General features: G+C 42.1%; 2 protein-coding genes across 7 annotated transcripts in view; one reads left to right on the top strand and one right to left on the bottom strand.

Annotated features, from left to right (window-relative positions):
• The window catches only part of CTPS2 (CTP synthase 2), a 115901-nt gene that overhangs the window by 50771 nt on the left and 37837 nt on the right, over positions 1-27293 (top strand). For all 6 annotated transcript variants that reach the window (XM_012784737.2, XM_012784736.3, XM_012784735.3 and 3 more), the window contains one exon: positions 25158-25254. In XM_012784737.2, coding sequence (XP_012640191.1) covers positions 25158-25254 — 97 coding nt within the window. The remainder of the gene's footprint in view (positions 1-25157; positions 25255-27293) is intronic.
• On the bottom strand, positions 10803-14256 carry S100G (S100 calcium binding protein G). Its single transcript, XM_012784743.3, has 2 exons — positions 14122-14256; positions 10803-10987 (listed from the first exon to the last, which is right to left on the bottom strand). The coding sequence occupies exons 1-2, from the start codon at positions 14254-14256 to the stop codon at positions 10883-10885; spliced, it is 240 nt and encodes a 79-aa protein (XP_012640197.1). The 3' UTR covers positions 10803-10882.

The raw sequence follows: 27293 nt of genomic DNA, 5'->3' as shown, positions 1-27293 counted from the left end.
GTATATAGGTTGTACGCATTATTTTGCCACTTTAAATCATGCTGCACATTAGTATTGGTATACATGTGTCCTTGCACCCATTCATGAACACATCTGGAATAAATTCCTAGATAGGAGGGGAATTGTTAAGTCAGAGTATATGTGCATTTTACATTTTGATGTCTCCTATGTACATAAGTGAGATGAGAACACTAAAACCTAATTGCTATTGAAGATCTTTATGGCCTGCACTCAGTTTGTTAGAGAAAAATAGCCTTAAGAGGCAGCATTTGTCTTGATGGTGAGAAGTCTTCTCAAAGAAAAAAAGACTAAGTTGATCGAATCATAGGCAGCAAGCATGAAGCCAGGGGAGTCACTGAAACTTGAGCAAATAATAATTATTTAGTGAGAAATGGTTATTCCTGTCCTTTCCAGCCAAAAAAGTAAACAATTGGGAAACCAGCAGTCTCCTTTAGGGTATATTTGCCATGAAAATCTTTTCTTGGGCCACTGTGATTGTCCTTTGGCATGCAGGATTAATCAATAGAGACACTGGCATCCAGAACAGATCTAAGGGGACGTGTCTCTTAGACACATAAAAGGAGAAAGAGATTTTTCTCCAAGGGTTAAATTAAGGTAGACTTTTTCTGAGTCTCAGAGTACCCAGGAGAGAATGTGTAAAATTTATTTTATTGTGCCATTTCTTTGCTTAATCCACAAGGTAAAATAGAAGGCTGTGGGACTTTGCAGAATATGTATGATTCTACAGCAACTCTGCTTCAGAGTAGTCTCAGCTGGCTCCTAGATGATGCTTACCAGGAACACAGCTGTAGCTGACTTATATTCTAATTCTATACCAACCACATGGCTGCTTCTCACATCCTTGACCTTGAATTTAGGTTCAGAATGCTCAAGTTCATCAGGAGGGTAGTTCATGGCATTGTGGACTTTATACTTAGAATGTTTTTGGCTTTTGAGGCATATACACAAAGAATCATACCAATCTAATGTATAGACAAGACATGTGAATGTGTTTAACTTTAATCATTCCTTTTATGTTTATGGTAGTTCATGGCATTGTTGACTTTATACTTAGAATGTTTTTGGCTTTTGAGGCATATACACAAAGAATCATCCCAATCTAATGTATAGAAAAGACACGTGAATGTGTTTAATTTTAATCATTCCTTTTATGTTTATTGAAAAAGGTAATTTAAAAAAAAAGCTGAATTTACATAAGATATAACACCCTGAAAACAGAATTCATGTTCTAAACATTCATATTCAAAACACATCAGCACGTGGACACTGGATACTGGTATTGGTAAGGAAAAGTGAGAAATTCAAAGCATTTTAACAAGAGGCAAATGGATATTTGAGATTTTAGTTTTTGATATTATTTCAATTTTCATTTTTTTTTTTTTTGAGACAGAGTCTCGCTCTGTTGCCCAGGCTAGAGTGAGTGCCGTGGTGTCAGCCTAGCTCATAGCAACCTCAAACTGCTGGGCTTAAGTGATCCTGCTCCCTCAGCGTGCCTCAATTTTCATTATTTATCATAGGTTTGACTTAATTTATTCCTTTCTGATCCATGGATTTTCAGAGTTAAAATTAATTTTCCATCTGCTATAGATTTGTGAAACTGTCACGTATAATTAGAAGTCAATTCAGGTGAAAGGTAATTTGTGTTATACATTAAGCATAATTAATGCATAACATTTTCCTCCTTTTAGTTGAAGCCCTCTTTGAAATATTTTCCTCATCTCTATTATTTTTCCACAACTTCATATGGAATGTAAATTAAGAGGTATTTAAAAAAACCCAGACAACCCACTTAGAGCAACCTTTTAGGCAACTTTGATTACTTTGGAAACTGATTTGCGTTTAGAATGTTGAAGCATCTATCAACTAATGAAAAGATCTTAATAGAAATCATTTGGATTTTAGTTTGTGCTGAAAATCTTTTTTCCCCGTAAAAGCAGTTATCAAGAATACACCACTCTTAGAGGCTGAGGCGGGCGGATTGCTCAAGGTCAGGAGTTCAAAACCAGCCTGAGCAAGAGTGAGACCCCATCTCTACTAAAAATAGAAACACATTGATTGGCCAACTAAAAATATATAGAAAAAAAAAGAATACAGTTATAATATGGGTGAAATAGCCTTTTTTGGACCAGTCTAGGATCCTAATAGTCAATTGATACTGTCTCTGTGGGGATGGTAGGTTTAAAGTTGATATTAGGCTGTTGGCTGAGATAACTGGTTTTTACCCGGACAAAGAAAAATTCTCCTGAAAGGGAACCTTTCGACACTGTTGAGGGGAATGGAAATTGGTATAGCCATATGGAAAACAGTGTGGAGATGCCTCAAAAAATTAAAAATAAAACTACATATGATCTAGCAATCCCCTTTCTGGGTATATATCTGAAAGACATGAAATTAATATGTTCAAGAGATATATCTACACTCCCATGTTCATTGCAGCGTAATTTTACAACAACTAATATACAGAATCAACCTAAGTGTTCATTGACAGATGAATGGATGAATAAAATGTGGCGTGTGTGTGTGTGTGTGTGTGTGTATAATAGATCCACCCATAATGGAATATTATTCAGCTTCAAAAAAGATGGAAATCCTGCCATTTGCAACAATTTGGATGAGCCTAGAGGACTTTATTAGTGAAATAAGCCAAGCACAGAAAGACAAATACTGTATGATCTCACTCATATGTGGAATCTAAAACAATCAAAGTCATAGAAGCAGAGGATAGAATGGTGGTTACCAGGGCTTGGGGGTTGGGGGTTGGGTGGGAAATGAAGAGGTATTGGTCAAAGGGTACAAACTTGCAGTTATAAGATGAATAAGTTCTGGAGACCTAGTGTACAGTGTGATGACTATAGCTAATAATACACTATTGAATACTTGAAATTTGCTGAGAGTAGATCTCAAATATTCCCACCACACACATACATAACTATGTGAGGTGATGGATATGTTAGTTTGATTGTGTCAATCATTTCATAATGTTTATGTATATCAAAACATAATGTTGGCTGGGCATAGTGGCTCACGCCTGTAATCCTAGCATTCTAGGAGGCCGAGGTGGGAGGATCACTTAAGCTCAGGAGTTTGAGACCAGCCTGAGCAAGAGTGAGACCCGTCTCTACAAGAAATAGAAAACTTAGCCAGGTGTGGTGGCCCACATCTGCTATTTGGGAGGCTGAAGCAAGAGGATTGCTTGATCCCAGGAGTTTGAGGTTGCTGTAAGTTATAATAACACCATTGGTGACTGCACTCTACCTAGGGCAACAGAATAAGACCCTGTCTCAAAGAAAATAAAAAACATCATGTTGTACACCTTGAATATATACAATTTTTATTTGTCAATTATATCCCGATAAAACTAAAAAAAAAAAAAAAAAAAAGGAAAAATTTCCTTGCAGACATGATGGTTGCTGCCTAAGAGCCTAGGATATCTTTTCTTCCCACTCCTCCCCTGAACCAAATTGACTCTTTGGGGTGAGCCTCCTTTAGTGAATCACAAGGGCAGTTCATAATGTTAACAATAAAGGAGTGACTAAATGAGTCCTTCAAATCTAATGTATTTTAAAGCTATTGTACCTTGAGCTCGATGGGAATTGCCTTAGGAATAGATATTTCAACCACTTGAAAGATTTTTTTGCAATAGAAATAATGAATGCTAGCGGAAAGAGATTACTAAAAAGAAAAAAATGTCACTGTGTGTTTGGGGCTTGTCCACTTAGGTGTATTTCTAAATGCAATGCGTTACAAAAGAGCTACTGCCACAACAACTCCACTTGCAGCTTAATTGGGGATTCAAGACATAGATTGGTGAAACCACTAACCAGATGTATGGGCAGTATGTGGGTACTCCCTCATTAATGCTACCAGTACTGCCAACCAGAACTTTCTGCCATGATGGAATATCCTATTTCTGTGGCAGCCACTAGCCACATAGGGCTATGGAACACTTGAAATGAAGTTAGTATGGCTCAGGAACTGAACTTTAATTTTATTTAATTTTAACCATTTTATTTCATTTTATTTTTGTTTATTTATTTATTTATTTATTTATTTTTTTAGGAGTTAACTATGTTGCTCAGGTAAATATTTATTTATTTTTGAGACAGAGTCTCACTCTGATCCCTGGCTAGAGTGCCGTGGCTTCAGCCTAGCTCACAGCAACCTCAAACTCCTGGGCTCAAGCGATCCTCCTGCCTCAGTCTTCCAAGTAGCTGGGACTACAGGCATGCACCACCACGCCTGGTTAATTTTTTCTATATATTTTTAGTTGGCCAATTAATTTCTTTCTATTTTTAGTAGAGACGGGGTCTCGTTCATGCTTAGGCTGGTTTCCAACTGCTGATCTTTAGTGATCCTCCCACTTCGGCCTCCCAGAATGCTAGGAGTACAGGTGTGAACCACCGAGCCTGGCCTAATTTTAATTATTTTAAATGTCCATAGCCACACGTGTCTAGTAGCCATAGTTTTGGGCAGTGCAGATAGACTAGAGTTACTTAAGAATTCAGAATCAGTAAAAACTACTGTGAGTTGGAGTAAGAAGGGAACATTGTCAAAGCCTTCGACACCTCGTAGAAAGGAGGGAAGGCATATGTGAGGCTGGAATGTCCAAGATTTCATCATAAAATAGTGAGTAGCTTGGCTGAAGCGACGTCGCTTCTGTAGGATTTCAGGGAAGTAAGGGAGACTGGTGCAGATTTGTGGAAGTGCAGGAATGTCAGTGTCAAAATTAATCCTGAAGGCGCTAAGGAACCAATAAGGTAATGTACAACAACTGGGACACCTGCAAATCCCGTGCTCATTCCTGCAGGCTAGAATCAGTGCTTATTGAAGGTTCAACTGGCCAGGGGGCTTGGGCGATCAGAGGGGAGAAATGACGCCAGGCAGGGCACATGGGTGAGTGTTGGGCATCCTTGGTCTGGGAGTTAAGGAGCTGGGCTGGCACAGGCATCACGGTGGAAGAGCTGGCTGATAGAGCAAAGCCACCAGGATTCAGTGACTGGATAGTCAAGAATCATTCATTCAGCAAATACCTATTGAGTCCTATCTTACTTGCCAGGTCCCAATCTAGACTTTGGAATTCTTCAATGAACAGATAAACTCTTTGCCCTGGTGGGGCCCACAGCCTCTAGTGAGGGTTAGAGTTTTGTGGCTGACAAAATGCTGGCAGTGTTGATTCAAGAGGAAATTCACGCGGACCTTGTTAGATGTGGGAGGTCAGATCAATGTTGGAAATGAGATCAAGAAGGCCAAGCAAAGGGACACACACACGTACACATCCCATGCTCCACTTATTTTCACCCTTCTTTTTTTTTTTTTTTTTTTGAGACAGAGTCTCGCTTTGTTGCCCAGGCTAGAGTGAGTGCCATGGTGTCAACCTAGCTCACAGCAACCTCAAACTCCTGGGCTCAAGCAATCCTCCTGCCTCAGCCTCCCGAGTAGCTGGAACTACAGGCATGCGCCACCATGCCCGGCTAATTTTACATATATATATTAGTTGGCCAATTAATTTGTTTCTATTTATAGTAGAGACGGGGGTCTTGCTCTTGCTCAGGCTGGTTTCGAACTCCTGACCTCGAGCAATCCACCCGCCTCGGCCTCCCAGAGTGCTAGGATTACAGGCTTGAGCCACCGCGCCCGGCCTATTTTCACCCTTCTTGAGGGTTTAACTTGAAATGATCAATTGTCGATGTCAATAAATGTCAGCAGTCAGAGAAGGTGTCTTCCCAACACGCTTCCTGTGTGTTGCTGCTGTTCCGGCTGTTTTGCTGTGTTCCTTGTACCCTTGCAGACGCTTCTTTGCTCTCCACTCTTCTTCTTCTTTTTCTTTTTTTTGAGACAGAGTCTTACTTTGTTGCCCAGGCTAGAGTGAGTGCCGTGGCCTCAGCCTCGCTCACAGCAACCTCAAACTCCTGGGCTCAAGCGATCCTACTGCCTCAGTTTGCCGAGTAGCTGGGACTACAGGCATGCACCACCATGCCCAGCTAATTTTTTCTGTATATATTAGTTGGCCAATTGATAACTTTCTGTTGGCCGGGCACGGTGGCTCACGCTTGTAATCCTAGCACTCTGGGAGGCCGGGGCTGGCGGATCACTCGAGGTCAGGAGTTCGAAATCAGCCTGAGCAAGAGTGAGACCGCGTCTGTACTATAAATAGAAAGAAATTAATTGGCCAACTAATATATATAGAAAAAAATTAGCCGGGCATGGTGGCGCATGCCTGTCGTCCCAGCTACTTGGGAGGCTGAGGCAGCAGGATTACTTGAGCCTAGGAGTTTGAGGTTGCTGTGAGTTAGGCAGATGCCATGGCACTCACTCTAGCGTGGGCAACAAAGCGAGACTCTGTCTCAAAAAACAAAAAAATATATCTATTTATAGTAGAGATGGGGTCTCGCTCTTGCTCAGGCTGGTTTTGAACTCCTGACCTTGAGCAATCTGCCTGCTTCAGCCTCCCAGAGTGCTAGGATTACAGGTGTGAGCCACCGCGCTTGACCCACTCTTCTTCTTAAAGTACAATATTATCACTCTGTGACTCCTACACCTTCCTATTCTCTTTCTGACCTTGGGCAGACTCTTCAGCATGGCAACTTGGAACTTTCATGATCTGACGCCGTGCCCTCTTTATTCCTCATAGCTGGCCTTCCAGCCCAAACATAGCGTATGTGGATTACTTAATTGCCTTGCACTCGGACACAATGCGTTGCACTTGGACACAATGCGTTGACTTGCGGTATTTTTTCTCTCCAAATGCCCATGGCATGCTCTTTTCAAGGTACTTCCTACAAATCCCAGTTGAGATGCTACTTTTTCAATTAATTCTTTCTCTGGCCTGATCCCAGACTAACTGACTTAGAATCTCAGCAGTCTAGAAATTTGTGCTTTCATGTTATCTTGTATAATGCCTTGCCCATAATAGGTACTTTGTTATACGTTGGAGTTGAAATAGGTAATGTGTATTTAGTCTGAGAGGGGCTAATTGATACCTAGAACATAGGCTAAAATGGGAAGCTAGCTTCACCTAGACATTAGAAACTTAACAAAGCACGCACTACAAATAATAAGAACCCAAACTATAGACTAATGTTAGTTAGGAATGAGGATGTGGAAATCTTAAATAAAATAATTAGAATGTTAAATTTAATAGCATTAAAGAATAATTGATGCTCTTTTAAAGGGAAAAAAAGAATAATTGATTATGACTGGGTAGTGTGTTTATCCCAGGAATTAATTAACAAATCATATTGATTAAACAAAAGAGAGAAACCCTGCTCAGTATCTAAATCCTGGTGCTCTCTTGTATTATCCTGGATAGAGCTGGAACCCATTCTAAGTGAAGTATCTCAAGAATGGAAAAACAAGCACCACATGTACTCACCAGCAAATTGGTATTAACGGATCAACACCTAAGTGGACATATAAGAGTAACAATTATCAGGTGTCGGGAGGGGGGAGCAGGGGATGGGTATATACAACCAAACGAGTAAGATGTGCGACGTTTGGGGGATGGACACGTTTGAAGCTCTTACTCGAGTGGGGAGGGGGCATGGGCAATATGTGTAACCTTAACACAAGTACCCCCATAGTACGCTAAATAAATAAATAAATAAATAAATAAATCCTGGTGCTTATAATCTTATAACAAACCAGGAAGAGCCTTGTACTTCTTAAACAAGAGAAAGAATATCTTTTACAGACCCAGAGTGAACAGTAAACTTAATGGAGAAATAGTAAAGGATTCCTATTATTATAAAACCAGCGACAAATAAAAGATATGCACTATAGTGACTGATAAAATTGGTAAAATGAGACCAGCTAATGCTGTCAGGGGAGTGAAGCCTACATTCTCCTGCCTCCTTGTAGAGATGAACCATACACACTTCTAGAAAAGCAATTGGGTGGTCCGTTTCATACCCCGTGGAAATATCCATACCTTCTGACTCAGACATTTACTTTTCAGAAATTCTCCTAAGGAAATGTGAAATGTTGACAGAAATATGAATAAGTACTCATTATAACATTGGGAAGAATCAGAAGTGAAAACAACCTAAATGCCCCACAATGGGGAAATAGTTAAGACTATTATGGGGTATCTCTACAGTGGAACATAATAAGTCTTTAGAAATGTTGAAGGGTTTTGACACCATGAGAATGCTCTTGTGTTGAGTTAGAATGATACAAATTGTATTTAAACATGCCCTCAACTGTGTATAAAAATCTCCTCTGTTTCTTGGTGGAAGGGTCAGTAGTTACTTTTCTTTTCCTCTGGTTAAGTTTCTAAATGTTTGAAATGGCTTCGACTGAATTTCATTTTTATTATTGGGGGAAACTTCCATAATTATGTGCTTTCCTGCCAAATCTCTCCAATTTATTATACTCTTCTCCCAACATTTAGATAGTTGTATTTTTTTCTTGTTGCTCCAAGTAAGAGAGTGCCAAGAGGCTTATCACAAAAAGCAGCAGCACAGGATTTAAAAAGTGTACTCTGTTGAGTGAAAATTTTCATTTATTCTTTTTGATAGGACATACATCATGTGGTTCAAAAATCAGAATGTACAATAAGGTTTCCAATGAAAAGCGGCTCTCCCATCCCTGCCCCCAATCTGCCCAGTCCTTTCTTAATATGGAAGCACTGATGTTAGTTTCTAGTGTGTACCTGCAGAAATGTTTTCTTAGCCTATATTCAAACAAATTTGAATATATGTCCTCCTACCATCCTGCCCTCCCAGTCACTATCTACTACCTATTTATCTTGTGCCTGGCTCATTTTGGCCTCCCTGGAATCACCCTGTACTTACACCAACCAAGACTTCCCTGTCTCAGAGATCAAACTCCCCAGCGATGAACCTGGCCTTGTCCAGCCTGTGGACAGGCCTCCTTCCGCTCAGGCGGCTGCCTGCCCTCTTTATGGGCAGGTTAGGTGGGAGTATGGGCTCCTTGGCCCACCTTGGAAAGCCTTCAGTCTGCTGGGGAAATGACAGCAGCCAACTTGATTGATAGACCCAGCAGACACCTTCTCGTTCAATAGGTTAAAAAGAAAAAAAAAAAAAATAGAGTCAAAGGCAGTGCTTTGTAGGAAGTGATTCTCAGCTTCGTGGTAAGGTGATACAGAATAATCACTGAGAGGGCTTGTGTTGTTTGAAAAAACGGTATTATCATTTTCTACATTTTGAACGTGGACATGATCTCATAGCTTTCTGATGTCAATCACAGAAAGGAATCTCATCCTCTCTTAGAGCATGAGGTCAAAATAAAATGATGGGCCAGGTGTGGTAGCATGGGCCTGTACTCCCAGCTATTTGGGAGGCTGAGGCAGGAGGATACCTTGAGCCCAGGAGTTGGAGGCTGCAGTGAGCTGTGATTGTGCCACTGCATTCCAGCCTGGGCAACGGAGTGAAATTCTGTCTCCTAAAGAAAAAAAAAAAAAAAAAAAGATTGAACAACATTGTTCAAAGGCATGTGTGTGATGTTGCTCCCAATTAGGTTACAATTGTTTTTTTGGTGGGAGGGGGATTTTGCTCCATGTCTGAAGTGCAGATACACAGACAGTAAATAAAAGGATGCACATGGTACATCTTTGCAATTAAAATTTCACTGAGGGGGCGATCAGAAGAAAAACATTTAACAAGGCTCCTTAAGAGGGTGATAATGATAAAAATAAAAAGGTTGAGAGGGAATGTTAGTGGCAGTGGGACCCAGTGCTCCTAGCGTGTGTGCATTTTGGAGGGGAGGCGAGTCGCAGTGAGGATAGAGGGGAAACGAAGACCCAGCTGCCAGGCATTTCTGTGGCTGGCTGTGTAGGCCAGCTCAAGCCCATGGTAACTTGGACCATCTTGAACTTCAACTCTATGTTGTAAGGGGTAGAAGAAAGTAACCCTGCCTCTTCTGTGCTCCCTCTTTGGTACTCCCCACCCTCCTCACCCCCCAGCCGGACTCAGCAAGTGGAACTTGAAGGCTGTTTCCTCAGAGCCTGAGAGCCTGTAGCTCTGTATGCCAGAGTTGGGAGGGCCCTGGGTCTTTCTGTCATTTTTGTTTTGAGACAATCTCACTCTATCCCCAGTGGCGTGATCGTAGCTCACAGCACCTTCAAACTCCTGGGCTCAAGCGATCCTCCGGCCTCAGTCTCCCGAATAGCTGGAAATACAGATGCGCACCACCATGCCCTGCTTTTTAAAAATTTTTTTTGTAGAAACAGGGTCTTGCTCTTGCTCAGGCTGGTCTTGAACTCCTCACCTCAAGCAATTCTCCCACCTTGGCCTCCCAGAGTGCTAGGATTACTGGCATGAGGAACTGGGCCTGGCCTTGGCCCCTTTTTTTTTTTGAGACAGTCTCACTGTGTTGCCCAAGCTAGAGTGCTGTGGCATCAGCCTAGCTCACAGCAACCTCAAACTCCTGTGCTCAAGTGATCCTCCTGCCTCAGCCTCCCGAGTAGCTGGGGCTACAGGCATGTGCAACCATGCCCGGCTAATTTTTTCTATATACTTTTAGTTGGCCAATTAATTTCTTTCTAGTTTTAGTAGAGAACGGGGTCTCACTCTTGCTCAGTCTGGTCTTGACCTTGAGCCTCCCGGAGTGCTAGGATTACAGGCATGAGCCACTGCACCCGCCCCCACCCCATCTCTTTTTAAATCTGTAGAATTAAATGAATCCTATTAAGGTTACTTTCACTTCTATTAAGTTATGAAGGTCAGCACTTGACAAGGTGAGACATGTCTAAGAATTTCTTTATTAGCAATAATTGGACCTCACAGCCAGATCATTATAATTGCAAAGAATTAAACCAGAGACATTGGGGATGCCACATGGGCTAGGGCGGGGCCCAGGCGGGCTTCCTTTGGTGGGTAGGAATCCTGTTTCGTTTTTCCCTTCACTGGCATATCTTCTTTACAAACAGTTGGAATTCTTCAAAACTCACTTCTCCATCTCCATTCTTGTCCAGTTCTTTAAATAGGTCATCTAGGGTGTTTGGACCCTGGGTTTAGACAAAAAGGAAGGGATAGGGGAGGGGAGAAAAAATGAACCATCTATTGCTACACAGTCTCTGCAATTAGAGGACCTGAGTATGCACTGCAGGAAGGCAGCTTGAGTGTCCAGTCACGTGCAACTGACAGAGGGGGACAAACCAGCTTCAGCTGTACTATTGCTTCATGTCACAGAACTGGTTACCTTGTTATTTTCCTATATCACACACTTATTGTTTTAATATAATGCATAATATAATTGGTTTCTTATGTGATCTTGTGTTCTTTTCTTTATGCCTCTAGAAACATTCTTCCACCGGGCTACTGAGGGACCCACGGCCCACAAACAGTTGAGGACCCCTGCCCCAAGGTTTTTCTGGGAGCTGGTTTTATCTCTTGCTCCTGGTCTCGGGCCAGCATATTACTCAAGGCAGTAGTCAGTGAGTGCTCTCTGGTGGCCAGCACTGTGCCAAGGCCTTTAGTGGCACAGCCTGTGTGATTCTTCCAGCCACCCCGTAGGGGAGATCCACTTTACAGATGAGGAAACTGAGGCTCAGAGATAGCCAGTGACTTGCTCCAGGTCCCACAGCTGGTTAGCAGAGGGCTTGGGGTTCAAACATTGGCTCTAGAGCGAAACCCCTTAACTAGCTACCACTCCAGTTTTTCCCAAATCCCAGGCTATGCAAAATGACTTTGGAACAGTGGCTTCCACCACACTCTTTAGCATGCATTAGAATCACCAGATGGGCTTGTTGACCTTAGTAAATACAGATTGCTGGCTACACCCGCAGAGTCTCTGATTCACTGGGCCTGGGGTGCAGCCTGGGAATCTGTATTTTTAACAGGTTCCCAGGTGGTGCCATTGCTGCTGGTCTAGGACCATGCTTTGGAGAACCATTGCTTGAGATGTTGCATGAGATTATGTTTCAGTTTTTTTGACTTCTGATATCTCTGTTGTGTCTTAAGCATACTTAATTTTTTTCTCTGCCATAAAACTCAAATCTTAAAGCCATTACCACTTGGACTTTCAGATAGGAGTCTATCTGAAGCAAAATAGTACTTAGGAAACCTATGGAAATAACCATTTAGTTTATGTCAGTTTCAAATTGGATTGTATATGTATAAATTGTGGTAAAAAGCACATAACTTTAAATTTACCATCTTAATCAGTTTTAAGTGTACAGGTCAGTAGTGCTAAGTATATTCATATTGTTGTACAACAGATCTCTCTGGCAACATGTGTTTTAAACCGTAAGATTTCTACAAAGACACTTGACACTTTGCTATGATCACAAGATCAAACTTTAAGTTAGTTATTCAGCATCTGTTTTATAAATATGAAGTGCTATTTTCTTGATGCATTTACTAGATTCTAGACCATACAAGGCAATGATGATATGTAAATAGAGAATAGCTGGAAAATCTTAGTAATCCTTGTGGAACTATCATTAATCACATGACTTTGTAAGTATACTTTCAAAACTTACCATTTCAAAACTTACTGCTAATCTTCCTACCTTTTTCCAAATTATAAAGTCTTATGTGCTTTTTGTAGGAAATACATAAAATATAGAAAAGTTGACCAACTCTTACTTTTTAATTTTTTTTTTTTAATTTTTTTTTCTTTTCTAAGGATTCTAGAGGTGGATACCTTTTAAAACAACTTGTTTGAATAGATTTCCTAGGTTTTCCTTAGATTATTATTTTTCTTCCCTTTGGAAAATTTAAGGGTTTTTTTAAGAATTTAAAATTTCTTAAACTTTTGTTTTTCTTTTTAACTAAAATGTACCTTTTTCTGCTAGTACCTTCAACAGTTTTTAAAGGTTCTATTTCTACTCTAAAAAAATGAGGAAATATCAGATTATAAGGTCATTAAATTCAGATTTTTTTCTTTCTAGTATTAAAAACAGAGTGTTTTCACCTGCCATAGTGGCAGAAAGGATATTTCTGGTCAAAATTTATGAAACAGCGATACTGGAGGCAAATGCCTTCTTCTGAAATTAGAGCTAAACAGTGACTTAGTCAGATGTAACAGGCTTTCAGTTGCTTATATTGTGAAGATGGTTTTTAGTTGCAAAGTGACAAAGACTCTTTTCCTTTGACCAAAACTTTAGTCAGGCTCCTGTGGGCAGCCCCCTGCTTAGCTAGGCCCAGCCTTGGGCTTCTCTCTTTCTCCTTGTAGAATCCAGGTTGAGCAGGAATCGTGCTATGTCAATTTAGCACAAATCCTCCACCCCTGACCACCCTCTATATTTTATTACTCTGGCCTACTTTCAGCAAGAATCCCATCAAGCATTTTAGCCAGAAACCCCTTATTCCTGATGTTTGTTCTTAGTGATTTTCCATCCATTGAGCCCCCGTAAGTGTTGTCCTTTCTTTTTTTTTTTTTTGAGTCAGAGTCTCACTCTGTTGCCCAGGCTAGAGTGTTGTGGCATCAGCCTAGCTCACAGCTCAAACTCCTGGGCTCAAGCAATCCTCCTGCCTCAGCCTCCCAAGTGGCTGGGACTACAGGCATGTGCCACCATGCCCGGCTAATTTTTTCTGTATATTTTTAGTTGGCCAATTAATTTCTTTCTATTTTTAATAGAGACACGAGTCTCACTCTTGCTCAGGTTGGTTTCGAACTCCTGACCTTAAGCGATCTTCCCGCCCTTGAGCGATCTTCCCGCCTGGGCCTCCCAGGATTACAGGCGTGACCCACCATGTCTGGCCTTAAGTGTTGGTCTTGTTTAGGGATTTTTACATGTAAAAATGAAGTATGTCCAAGGCCAGCTAACATTATTGGGCAGTCCTCTTTGTTTTCCTAAAGCCTGGCACAGAGATACTCAACCCAGGCTGAAGGGCTTTAGTGGGTTTGCATGGTGACTTGTGGGTCTTCCAGGCATAGCTGGCCAGCGCTTCCATTCACTATGGCTAGTCTGGGAGGTGGGGAGGGGGTGTTGGGCTAGAAGGCCTGGCCCTTGCTTTCTGGGAGCTTGCTTTCTGAAAGGTGGCCTGACTTGTGTGGAAGAAAGTCCTCCTTCAGGAGTCCTCTCTCAAGCAATGGCCCCCCATGGAGCCATTCCCACCCTGAGCCTCTGCCCTCCTCTCCCTCCCCTCCCACCCAGAGGTCTGGTTACTCTGGGCCCTGGGCAGGCGCACTCACTTTGAGCAAGCTGGGGAATTCGGCCTGAACCAATAGCTTCAGCTCGTCCTTTGACAGCTGGTCGGGATCACCTTCTTTGGCTGCATATTTTTCAAACATGCTCTTCAGTTCTTCAGGGGACTTTTTCGCACTCATTCTGGTGTCCTGTAAATTGGGAAGAAAATAAACTTACCAAAAAGTGGAAGTGGAGTTTCATGCTGAGAGTTGTCAGGGGGATTTTAGGGTTATTGGGCCATTTCCTTGGCACAGATATGAGAGAACAAGGAAAAGAGAGGGGAAGAGAGGAGAGACTCAGGGTGGAAGTGGCGCCAGTAAAATAAATTGTCTTAGTATGTTATTTATTTATTTATTTATTTTTTTGAGACAGAGTCTCGCTTTGTTGCCCAGGCTAGAGTGAGTGCCATTGCATCAGCCTGGCTCACAGCAACCTCAAACTCCTGGGCTCAAGCAATCCTGCTGCCTCAGCCTCCCGAGTAGCTGGGACTACAGGCATGGGCCACCATGCCCGGCTAATTTTTTCTATATATATTAGTTGGCCAATTAATTTCTTTTTTTATTTATAGTAGAGACGGGGTCTCGCTCTTGCTCAGGCTGGTTTTGAACTCCTGACCTCAAGCAATCTGCCCGCCTCGGCCTCCCAGAGTGCTAGGATTACAGGCGTGAGCCACTCTGCCCCAGCCTTAGCTACAGTGTTGAAGAATACCTGACCACAGCTTCTAGCTTCTAAGTGACAGCTAATACCTTTTAGATGCCATAAGCTCACCTTTTTTCCAGACCATTTTCTTTCACACTATTCTAAAAGCAAGCAGAGTGTTATGTTAATTCAAGTAGAGGAGCTCTAGGTAGTACGAAAATCATACTGACCTGGTGGCCCGGTGGCCCGGCAGTGAAGCAGCTAGAAGGATCAAATAGCGTAAAGAGCTGAGCAGGATCATGAGACTTTTATAATCTTTACAGACACACCACCCTGATTATGACATTTTCCTTTTGTTTGCCATTTAAGGGTAATTATTAATGGTTTTTGAAACCCAAGCTTAAGACTGCATGAACCTCATAATTAAGGGCAAGATGCAATAAAGGGCCACCTCAACAGTTGCTTAATGGTTCAGAGTCCCAAGAGTAAGCTTGGACTTTTTTTCCCCCTTAGATTATATTTTCCCTCCAATGTGGAATTATGATATTTGCTCACAGTTCACATTTCATAAAGTTTAGATATGGAGGATTAATTTCAATTTAGTTGTGTATTTAGGCTTGAAAAAATAACTTTCTTCATATCCAGAAAAAAATACCGTCACAAAAGGACGATATTGTATAGTTTAAAAAAATTGCAATATAGCTATTAAAGTCCTTCTCACGTCTTGTACATATTAGGCACTTAAATATTTGAATACATTAATGAATGAATGGAAGTATCACTTCAGAAGCAGGTTGAAGAAGTGGGAAGAAGATACACAATAATTTGTGATTTTATTTGGCAAAGCAAGATTAGTGAGTAATGTCATTTTTCAACTTTTTCATAATTTGTTGTTCTCATGTCTGCTTTTTATCTCTCATTATCCTTTTTCTTACCAAATATATTTTGTTAATCATTCGAAAAACTTGTGAAAACACTCAACTTTACTTTTATTCAATTGGAAATACTTGAAAATTTTTGGAACTGCCATGATTTAAACTTGGAGACGAAACTGATTTCTATTGGAAAGAGTTCCATAAAATAAGCTGGACATTTCTAGGGGACATTGATCTAATGCTGATTATAACTCGCAGGAAGGGGTTCCAGATCAATTTTAAAAGCACTTAACAGCTTTTAAACACTTGTACACTTCCACACTTGTAGAATTTTCTGTGACCTGGCATTATATCACCTACAAACTGAGGATTGAACTGTTAAACTGTATTTCTCCCTGATGCTTTTCAACTCTAAATTCTAGTGCCTTATTACATTGGAGAACAAATGTGAAATCTTATAGAATTCCTTAAAAGCTTCCCACCAATCCTAAGCATTTATCATTTTATGTGTCTTTGTTGTCTTGTATATATTATTCTTCTTTATTACAGATTACTTGACTTTGGTATGCACCAATATAAAATATGTGTCAACTCCATGGTTGGAATAAAGAGAAGCATTTTATTCTTAGTTGTAAGATTTTATACAAAAATATTCTGATTTTGGCAATGCATTTTGATCAAGATTTGAGAAAATTTCCAGTGTTTTTACACATGGGTTCGATTTTCCTGGGAGGAAGTAGGCTTTTGTGCATAATCATAATAAGAACTCTGTTTTTCACGCTTGAAGCTCTGACTCGAGGGGGGAAGGGGTCCAGGGCAATATTTGTAACCTTAACATTTGTACCCCCACAATATGCTGGGGGAAAAAATTTAAAAAAAAAGAACTCTTTTTTAATATCTTTTAAAAATATTTCAAATCTAAAGAAAAGTGGCAAGAATAGTATAATGAACACCAATTCACCTTTTGACTGGATTCACTAATTGCCGACATTTCCATATGTGCTCTCTTTTTTTTTTTTTTTTTTTGAGACAGAGTCTCACTTTGTTGCCCAGGCTAGAGTGAGTGCCGTGGTGTCAGCCTAGCTCACAGCAAACTCAAACTCCTGGGCTCAAGCGATCCTCCTGCCTCAGCCTCCCGAGTAGCTGGGACTACAGGCATGCACCACCATGCCCGGCTAATTTTTGCATATATTTTTAGTTGGCCAATTAATTTCTTTCCATTTATAGTAGAGATGGGGGTCTCACTCTTGCTCAGGCTGGTTTTGAACTCCTGACCTCGAGCAATCCACCCGCCTCGGCCTCCCAGAGTGCTAGGATTACAGGCGTGAGGCACCGTGCCCGGCCTTTGCTGTCTCTTTCTCTGGACAAATGCTTTCGCCCACCCTGGAGCCATTTGCGAATTAGTTGTGGACATCCAGACGCTTCCCTGCTAAACACCTCACCATCTATCTCCTAAGGACAAGGACACTCTCCTATATAACCACAATGCCATAACCCTAGCCCATAATTCAAATCTTCCCAGTTGTCGAAATAGCATCTTAAATCATGTGTTCCCCTAGATTGCTACTTGTGAGCTAAAATCAATGACACTGTTACTATATTTCTTGCATCTGTATTGAAGAAATGATGTTAGTATCCATATATAATCCTATTAACTGTATATTCTATGACACATAACATGTTCCTAATAAGACATATATCACACACGACATATATGGTGTATGTATATGTAACAATTATCTCTAAAAAACTTTTGGAGCAGTATTGGTTAATAGTCTTATAGGCTACAGATCTCTTGTTTCAAGGCACAGCCTCTGATTAGAACAGGCCCAAGGCTGCATGTCATCAGAACTTATGCTTTTCGCAAATGTCAGCAGAACGTGAAAAACAGCCAGTGGGACTTCTCAAGTTTTTGCTTGCTCGCCTCCGCTAGTCACGTTGCTTATCTCTTATTTTTCTCTTTACCCATAGACTCAAAAGCGTGATGGTAAACCTGCAGTCAGAAACACAAAATCCACCAATAGATATTCTCATGAAACATTAACTAAAAATATATGGAGACAAGCGATAAATATGGGGTGTGTTCACAAGAGGACATTTTGAAACTAGAGAAGGGGGGAAAATGACAGGTACAAGGCTGGTAATAGAAAAATGGAGAGGCAAAGGTTATTCATCAGCTTGCTGTTCAATTGCCTGATCTTTGAACAGACTTAATATTTCCCTAGGAAAGCCAGGAGTAACTTATTTTAAAAGCTCTGGGCACCACAGGCTTCCATGGCTGGGATTTTCTGCTCGAAATCAATAGCACAGAGTGTTCTGAAAAGCATCTTAGGGAAAAGGGGAGAGTGTTAGTACCCACTGCCTGCAAAGCAAAATGGGGGTGAAATGCTATCCATGTGTTTTTATTATTTTTGATCCTGAAGTTTAAAAGAGATCCTGAATACTAAAATGCAGCTGTCCCTAAAGGGGACAGTTTATCTGTCCCCTTACTGGCACCTGCCTTCCCTAAACCCTCAAAGTTCATTTCCAGCCTTTGCCTGGGCTGTGAGTCCCACCATCTCCTGGGCCTGCCTGTGCTTGCCCTCAGTGGTTGAGTTTCTAGAAGTCTCCTGATCATAGCCACGCTCATGGAGGGCTTATTTTTCCTGTGGGCACTGTGCTGCCCTGGGTGGCTGACTCCTACGACCTCAGGAAATCCTTGTGGCAACTATATCAAGTGGATGCTTTTGTTACCCTTGGTCTGCAGAGACATCCAAGGCTCTGCTCAAGGCCATGTTGCTGGTTAGTGGTAGAGCTGGGATTCAAGTTGAGGCACCATGCAACATGCTCCCTCCCAGGACTAGGGCTCCTCTGAGGAGAACAGTTCTATGTTAGCATTAGGTCCATGGGTAGGACATATATGAAGTGTTATATTTGCATCTAGAGGTATAAGAATGGTCTTTTTCTGATGAAAATGATATAAGTCTTTGTCTTAGTTCATTCTGTGCTGCTATAACACAATACCTGAGACTGGGTAATTTATCAAGAAAATAAATTTATTTCTCATAGTTCTGGAGGCTGGGAAGACCAAGATTAACGTGCTGGCATCTGGTGAGGGCCTTCTTGCTATGTCATCACATGGCAGAAGGGTTCACATGATCACATGGGCAAGAGAGAGGGAAGGGGGCTGAGTTCATCCTTTTTTTTTTTTTTGAGACAGATTCTCACTCTGTCGCCTGGGCTACAGTGCCATGGTGTCAGCCTAGCTCACAGCAACCTCAAACGATCCTTCTGCCTCAACCTCCCGGGTAGCTGGGACTACAAGGATGCACTACCATGCCCGGCTAATATTTTCTATATATATTAATTGGCCAATTAATTTCTTTCTATTTTTAGTAGAGATGGAGTCTTGCTCTTGCTCAGGCTGGTCTCCAACTCCTGACCTGGAGCGATCCGCCTGCCTCAGTCTCCCAGAGTGGTAGGATTACAGGTGTGAGCTCCCAGGCCCGTCCTGAATTCATCCTTTATAAGGGTCCCGCTGCTATAATAACATCATTCATCTATTGATGAAGGCAGTACGGTCATGACCTTATCACCTCCTAAAGGTGCCACCTCTCAACACTGTCACATTGAGGATTAAGCTTCCAATATGGGGGACACATTCTAACCCGAACAGCCTTCTTTTAATGGAGGGACAAAGCAAAACAAACAACAAAACGTAAAACAAACAGAAGAAACCCCACACTTAAAAGACCAGATAGTACATATAGGCTTACAGGATGCAAAATGCTTTCCTTATTGCAGATTCCATCCTCAGGCTGCTTTGTGACACAGCAGAACAGTTTGGAAGCCAGAAACAGGGAAGTAAAGGTCCTGTTTCAGGTTAGAGGCCGGCCTGGGCACAGCGTGTGCTTCGCCTCCGGGCAAGGCATTTCCCATCTTTTCCTGTCTGCTGAAGTGACCTGCCTGCAGCTCGGGACACTCCATGGGTCTCACAGACACCCTTTGCTACTCTCCTGCCCACCAACCTGTCCTTGAGTCTCCTCTGTTAGTTTTTGATGAACTTAAAAACACTAGGAGATTGCATTATTGAGCACTTGATCTGAACTTGACACTGTGCCGAACTCTGGTGGAGATAGAGAAGGAAAAGATCTAATCCTTGTGCTTGAGGAGACTTCCCTGTATTTGGTGTGAGAGGAGATGCACTTGAGAAATAATAGGGAGTGTTAAAGCCGTGTGAACTACAGGACTGTATTAGATTCCTATTGTTGCGGTAACAAGTTATCCCGAACATGGTCGCTTAAAACAACCCAAATATATTCTGGAGGCTCCTGGGGAGAATCCGTTTCCCTGCTTTCTCCGGCTTCTAGAGGCTGCCTGCACATGGCTCCCTCCTCCATCTTCAAAGCCATCTGGGTAGCATCTTCCAACCTCTTTGGTCTCTGCTTTGTCCTCACATCTCTGACCCTGACCCTCCTCCCTCCCTGTTTCAAGGGCCCTGGTGGTTACATTGGGCCTGCCCCAATAACCCAGGATAACCTTTCCATCTCAAGAGCCTTTATTTAATCACATCTGCAAAGTCCCTTTTGCCATGTAAGGTCACAGATTCATAAGTTCTGGGGACTAGGCTGTGGACATCTTTGGGGGGCATTATTCAGACTCCTACAGAGACTAACTGGAAATGGATTGACAATGTATAGGCTATTTATTTGGTAGGGTGGGCATAACAAGGCTATTAATTATGGGACAACAAGAGGAAATGGAGGGTGGCCCTAGGGCATGAACTCACAAGGAATGGCGGGAGAGGCATCTTGGGAAAAATTGAGAAGAGGCCGTCTGTGTGTAGCAGGTGGCATGGAGTGGAACAGAGAAGCAGTGGCAGTGGGGCAGTGGCCCCATCTAGCAGTGGTAGATACCACAGGTTAGAACATATAAGGAGCTCAGCTAGGCTGGGCCCCCCCCCCCTGCATGAGGCGGTACCTGAGAGCCACTGGGGGTGGTGGTTAGGTTTGATCTGCAGCGACAGAGGCTGCTGAAGCTAGCAGTGCCACCCAGCATCAAGGAGCACAACACTGATAGAAGACTGCTTCATACTTCATGCACAACTTGAATATGCAGAATCGGAAAGAATCAAAATCAGTCAGGCTTGAAAACAAATGAACAGAGACCCTAATGGGCAGTAGGAAAGGAAGAGGTTGGGGAATCCTTCTAAGGAATACTTGAGGAACACACTGGAAAATTTGAGAGAATCACTGTGTGTGTTGCCTAAGAGACTGGAAATGGTCTGCTGGGGGGTGGGTGGGCTTGCCTACTGTCCCCAGGTGAACTATTCAAAGGCAAGGAACGTGGTGGAATCCAGTCTTACCGGAACTCAGGTGGGTCCCATATACACTGCCATTTAGAAATTTCATCGTTGGTAAGAGAACCTAACTACCTTAGACTTTGTTTTTTAAGGCACCTGGGACACAATAAAGTCTTGAACTCATTAAACTTTTATCTTGGGCTGCAGAAAATATAGGTAAAGGTTAATTAGTGCCATATTTATCCTTAGATAGTGCTTTTACATCTCCTAAAGCTTTATCACTTATTGATACTTTTTTAAAAATTTTTTTCTTAGGCTATATGGCTTAGTTCCAAGAAAGGACAGATCTGGGGATCAGATGACAGCCAATATTTAGGCTAAATTAGAGGGGACCAAGGCAGTCCTTTTGCAATGGAAGAATTGTTTTCCTTTTAAATGCAAAATTGAGGGTATTTGGGAAATGTTGGGGTTAAATCTAAAGCATACTTGAGGTTCTTTTTTCTTTAACTACCCCAGTAATGATAAAATACGTTTTGAAACTGTGATGTTTCTCAGGCTTTTTGTGGAAGGAATACAAGGAACAAAGACATTTTTGTTGAGTTTTGCTGTTGAATCCGGTGGCTTGTAACCCAAGAGGCAGCCAGCTGTCATCTTTAGAGCTTGTAGGATCTGCGAGGCAGCTGGTGTGGCAGACTTGGGCAGAAAGGCACTGTGTTCTCTGCTTTAGCCCAGCCTTCCCCTTCCTGAGTGTGTGAATTGTATCAGCTCGTGCCCGGCCATGTTGTTTGTCACCTCCCTCCTTTGACAGCTTTCCTGCCAATTCTCACTCTACTTTTCTGCTTTCACACTGACATTCAGGGTATCATTTGGAGGGGAGACCTATTTCCACCTGTTCCCCACCTCTTCTCTGACATTTTTTTTGCCTTCTCTACTGGTTCCTGTGCTAGCACGTTTTCATCAGAGAATCACCATGGCTGTTACACCTTGGGATTTCTTTGTATGCCATCATTCTAGAAGCAGGTCATATTTACCACTTATGAAATTGGCAGGGATAATGTGAACGAATACCCTAGTATAAGGCCTAAATACTGCATTTCACTCTTGGTGCCTTAAACTTGTATTTTCATTACTATAATACTATGTACAAAGTTTGAAAAGTCAACAGTTCTGGAAAGCCTGTAATGAAAAGTCAGTAATCCTCAGCCTCTCTCTTCCACCCTCAACATTTCTAGCTCTTTGTCCTGGTATTTACCACCATGTTTCTAAATCATATACTTCTATTGCTCTTTCTAGACTTTTCGGACTCCCTCCCCTTTGTTGGAGGAGTGTTTGATGCTCTTTGCAGCCCTTGTGTCTACTGCATTTTCCTTCTCTCCCTCCCTGCCTCTACACTTTAATTTTGGAAATATTTTCTCATCTTGAAGTGTTTGTCAAGTTCGTCCCAAGTAAGCAGTAAGGTAGGTTTCCTGTTCTTAGTTGAGTAATTTTACTGTAGTCTCAATGGTTCTTACCAGAACTTTTCTTTTCTTTTCTTTTTTTTTTTGAGACAGAGTCTCACTCTGTTGCCTGGGCTACAGTGCCATGGCTTCAGCCTAGCTCACAGTAACCTCAAACTGCTGGGCTCCTGCCTCAGCCTCCCGAGTAGCTGGGACTACAGGCATTCGCCACCATGCCCAGCTAATTTTTTCTATATATTTTTAGTTGGCCAATTAATTTCTTTCTATTTTTTGTAGAGATGGGGTCTTGCTCTTTCTCAGGCTGGTCTCAAACTCCTGAGCTTGAGCAATCCTCCTGCCTCCTCCTCCCAGAGTGCTAGGATTACAGGCGTGAGCCACTGTGCCTGGCCTGGAACATTTCTTGAATACCAAACTTCCCAGTAACTGAATAAACTTCATTTAAAGACTCTTCCTGGGTAGTTGGACCCAGCGCAGTAAGGAAGGGTGGACTGAAGAGTCACAGTTCATTTCTTTTCTTTCCTTTATTTTTCTGATTCAGAATCTCGCTCTCTCACCCTGTCTGGAGTGCAGTGGCGTCATGATAGCTCACTGCAAACTCTACTCCTGGGGTCAAGTGATCCTCTTGCCTCAGCCTCCTGAGTAGCTGGAACTACAGACATAGGCCACCATGCCTGGCCAATTTGTTCTATTTTTAGTAGAGACAGGGTCTCACTTTTTCTCAGGCTGGTCTTGAACTCCTGAGCTCAAGTGATCCTCCTGCCTCAGCCTCTCAGAGTGCTAGGATTACAGGCATGGGCCAGAGCTCTTGTTCTACAGTGTACTCCCAACAAGGAACCCAGGGAGATTATCGCTGTAGTCTGCCTAGATGGTTCAGGTTGTCGTAAACTTGAGTGGAAATTGAGGCTTCGAATATACTTAGGACTTCTCATAAATATGTGGCAGGTAGTGCAGTCTTATCTGCCCTTTCCTAGAATATACACGGAGAGGCCAGCTCAGCTTCATTAACTAGAAACTAATGCCCTATTTCACGTCACTCCAGCAATACTTAACTAGCCACAATTAGCCAAGTGAAAAAGATAGGGAAGAGATGCCAGGGCCAAGAATACTTCAAAATCGATTACTCCATCCAACAAGGGAGGTCATTGAGTTTTTTCTCCACTCCTTCCCTGAGGTGACTCTTGGAGAGACCTTGGGTCACCGGGTTCAGATGGCTTCGAAAGTTCTTCTGGGGCACTGATAAGATCAGACGTTTTCTTGGAAAACTTTTACTTCAGGGAATTCCAGTTGTCACAGATTCCTATATTGCACTATGTGGCAGTTAGGGTGTGGAAAAAAACAACAAAAGAAAGATTTTATGAGAGAGAGAAGCTTAAGCAGAACTGTAATCATTAGGACAGGTTGACTTTGTCCGGGTGCAGGGTCTCTCGCCTGTAATCCCAGTGCCAAAATGGGAGCATACCTTGAGGCCTGAAGTTTGAGACCAGCCTGGCCAATACGGCGAGACCCTGTCTCTACAAAAAAAACCAAAAACAGATTTACTCACTCAAGTGTAGTGTGTTCTAACAACTTAGAAAAAAAGATGAAACAAACAATGAGATCAGAGTGAACAGAGCTGAGAAAACAGATGAATTACGATTCTAGAAGAGGCTTTTCATAAAAATCACCCGTTCATTAATTTCTCTGGAGTGATCAAAGATAAAGGTGCCCCGCTCATAGAGACAGACAATTTTGCACACAAAGCACTGGCCAGGTAGCCATGGGGAAGAGCCGGATTCTGGCAGGGCAGAGACAGAGGATCCTGACTGGGCTACGGCTTCTAGAAATACTAGCTTCAGAGATGCTGAAGTTGGATAGTTGAGCTGAGAACCCCAGTCCTCAGGGTTGAGGATGGGTTCATTTGGGAAAAGAGGGCAGGGACATGGGAGGGGATGTTCTAAGCATGTGCCAAGTCCTCATGGCGGGAGGAAATAAGATGCATTAGAGGAACTGAAAGAGCCAGTGCTCTGGCCGAGAGATGACACTGGAGGGTTAGGTTAGGTTGGGGTGAAACCACTGTCACAGGTTTCAAGCAGGAGAGATGCCACACTAAGTAAGATTTGCCAGTTGAATAGACCACTCTGCCTGCAGTGTGCAAGGGTGCCCTGGAACTTCGAGAATGTTCTGTGGCCCATCAATGGTGAGCCATTGCTGTACCCTGGGGAGTGGCTGAAGGGAAGTGGGTGGGTGCAGGAAGTGTGGACTAGATAAATCTGGAAGGGATACATCAATAGGACTTGACAAAGTTGGGGAGGGAGAGATCAGGGATGCCCTTTAGGGTTCTGATCTACAGAATGTGCTAGAATGGATGATACTACTTTTTCTTTTTTTTTAAAAGGAATCCTTTTAGCAGTTTTCTATAAATAGATTCTTTCAGTACACCTTTCCAGAAGGCCTGACAGATTTGCTTATGGAAAATCTTTAGGGAATGCAGCAGGCAGTGGGAGGAGGATTATGGGGGAGAGACATGAGTACCCACGTGGGAGGCCCCAGTATGAGTAAGGCAGCAGGAAGGTCATAAGATGCTTCTCATACATTTTTTTATAAAGATGAGAAGCAGGGACGGAGATGAAGCCCAGCGTGAAGAGTGTATACATTACTGCCATATTCGAACAGGAACGTCGCAAGGTCTGATCTGATGTTGCAGTTTAGGGAACATGCTTACCTAGTAATCATTCCCTAATTGAAAAATTGAATTTGAAGAAATTACATTTTTACAAGATGGCAAAACTGGATTTGTTTTGTTTTCTAAGGTGATTGATATGCCTGAACACAACCCTGGCAATTTGGGAGGAACAATGAGGCTGGGAATAAGAAGAACTGTTTTCAAAACTGAGAATTCAATATTAAGTAAGTTTCCCAGATCGTTTACTTTACCGGGTGTTGGGTGTCATTCCCATGACTGTGCAGGTCGCTAGTCCTCTTGGTGGAGGCTCACCTGTGCCTCATCTAACAGCCTCTGGACCCCTGACCCTCCCTCTGCCCCCCTCTTCCCTGCCCTGGCTGACCCTCTGCTGTGGGCATTCCTTGCCCTGGAAAAGTTCTCTGTCCGGTGGGCCTTGGAAGAACACAAATGAACTCCCCTTCACAGGCGATCTGCACGCCACTCTGTTCCGTGGGCTGTTTTGTGAATCACCGATGCTTCTGGATAGAGCGCCCTGATTCACATGCTGTTCTTTTGAATCCATGGCTCTCTCCACTACTTTGAAACCCATCCCCATTTCATTGTTTAATGTCTGATTGGTCCAAGGGACTCATGAATGAACTTCTGAAGAGGAGAGCAGTGGCACGTGACCATAGTCCCAGCACGGGGCGAGGAAAGCATGCTGTGGCTTGCCTTCTGATATTTGCTGATCTTCCTTCTCCCTATAAGATTAATTCTAACTTCTGTGGAAGGTTTTTCATAGCTTAACATATTATATGAGAATAACTTAATGTATAAAAAAACCTCCAAAGCCCTGAATTCAATTTAATGAATATATCTTTTTAAAATTAATTAATTAATTAATTTTTATTTCAGCATATTATGGGGGTACAAATTTTAAGGTTTCAAATAATGCCCTTACCCCGTCCCCCTTATCTTTTTTGTTTTTGAGAGAAAGTCTCACTCTGTTGCCCGGGCTAGAGTGCTATGAAGTCAGCCTAGCTCACAGCAATGTCAAACTCCTGGGCTCAAGCCATCCTTCTGCCTCAGCCTCCCGAGTAGCTGAGACTACAGGCATGCGCCACCATGCCCGGCTAATTTTTTTCTATATATATTTTTAGTTGGCCAATTAATTTCTGTCTATTTTTTTTTTTTTTATAGTGGAGATGGGGTCTCACTCTTGCTCAGGCTGGTTTCGAACTACTGTCCTTGAGTGATCTGCCCGCCTCGGCCTTCCAGAGTGCTAGGATTACAGGCGTGAGCCACCGCTCCCGGCCTAATAAATATATCTTGAGCGCCCATCCTATGCACCATGCTAGATTCTGAAGATATAGCAGTGACCAGGACAGATACCAGCCCTGCCCTCCTTGGGCCTCAAAACTGGTGGGAGAAATGTGATAAAGGGGGCAGGGCAGGTGCTAAAGGTGCCATTGCAGAGGAAGGCCCAGGGATCTTGCTGTCCCAGTCATTCTTGTGAAGTTATAATAATACCTTAGAAAAAAGCCTTCTTAACTCTAGGAAGAGATAGACCAGAAATAAAAGAAGTTTCTGCTTTAAAGATGTACATAAAGCTTCTAAGGAATATAAAGTTTTTTTCCTAGCAAGAGTGAAATTTAAAAAGGGAAGATTTCAAAGTGAATACATTTCCCTCCTTTCTCTCGATAAGAAGCCATTGTTCTCTATGTGACTAACATTTTTCTGTATAAATACTATATAAGAAATTTTTTTCTCCTCTTCATGGATGTTTGCAATTCTTTGGCATTTAGATGTTTTGAAATACTTTGAAACTTTGTTCAAATAATTGTCTAAGTGACAAAAAACAGTGAAAAAAATTAATGTTCTAAAATTATATCTGCTGTAAAAGATTCAGTGATAATTGCACTAAGCTTTTTAAAAAGAGCATTGTGCTAATATATTTAAAAACTTGATGGAAATAGGACTTAATTCAGATTTGGAGTTTTCTTTATGGTAGACATAAAAATCATGTTGATGATTTTGATGAATCTTAAATACAGTGCCAAAGCTTGTTTTGTAAAATTTTTACAACAGCTTTATTGAGATATAATTCACATACCATACAATTCATTTGTTAGTAGTGTTCAGTTCACTGGGTTTATTGTATTCACAGTTATGTGACCGTCAGTACAATCAATTTTATTTTATTGTTAATTAAAAAAATTTTTTTGTTTGTCTTTTAGAGATAGAGTCTCCCTCTGTCACCCAGGCTGGAGTGCAGTGGCACAAT

Source organism: Microcebus murinus, chromosome X (genome assembly GCF_040939455.1).
Source record: "Microcebus murinus isolate Inina chromosome X, M.murinus_Inina_mat1.0, whole genome shotgun sequence".
In the NCBI taxonomy this organism is placed as follows: domain Eukaryota; kingdom Metazoa; phylum Chordata; class Mammalia; order Primates; family Cheirogaleidae; genus Microcebus; species Microcebus murinus.
Note: the sequence above shows the minus strand (reverse complement) of the source record. Positions and strands in the feature narration are given on the sequence as shown.

Bases quoted from the DNA above. Each gene is read 5' to 3' on its own strand.
- S100G (XM_012784743.3), bottom strand. From the start codon at position 14,256: ATGAGTGCGAAAAAGTCCCCTGAAGAACTGAAGAGCATGTTTGAAAAA. The intron at 10,988-14,121 runs GTGAGTGCGCCT...GTCTAAACCCAG, and splicing joins AATTCCCCAGCTTGCTCAAA to GGTCCAAACACCCTAGATGA.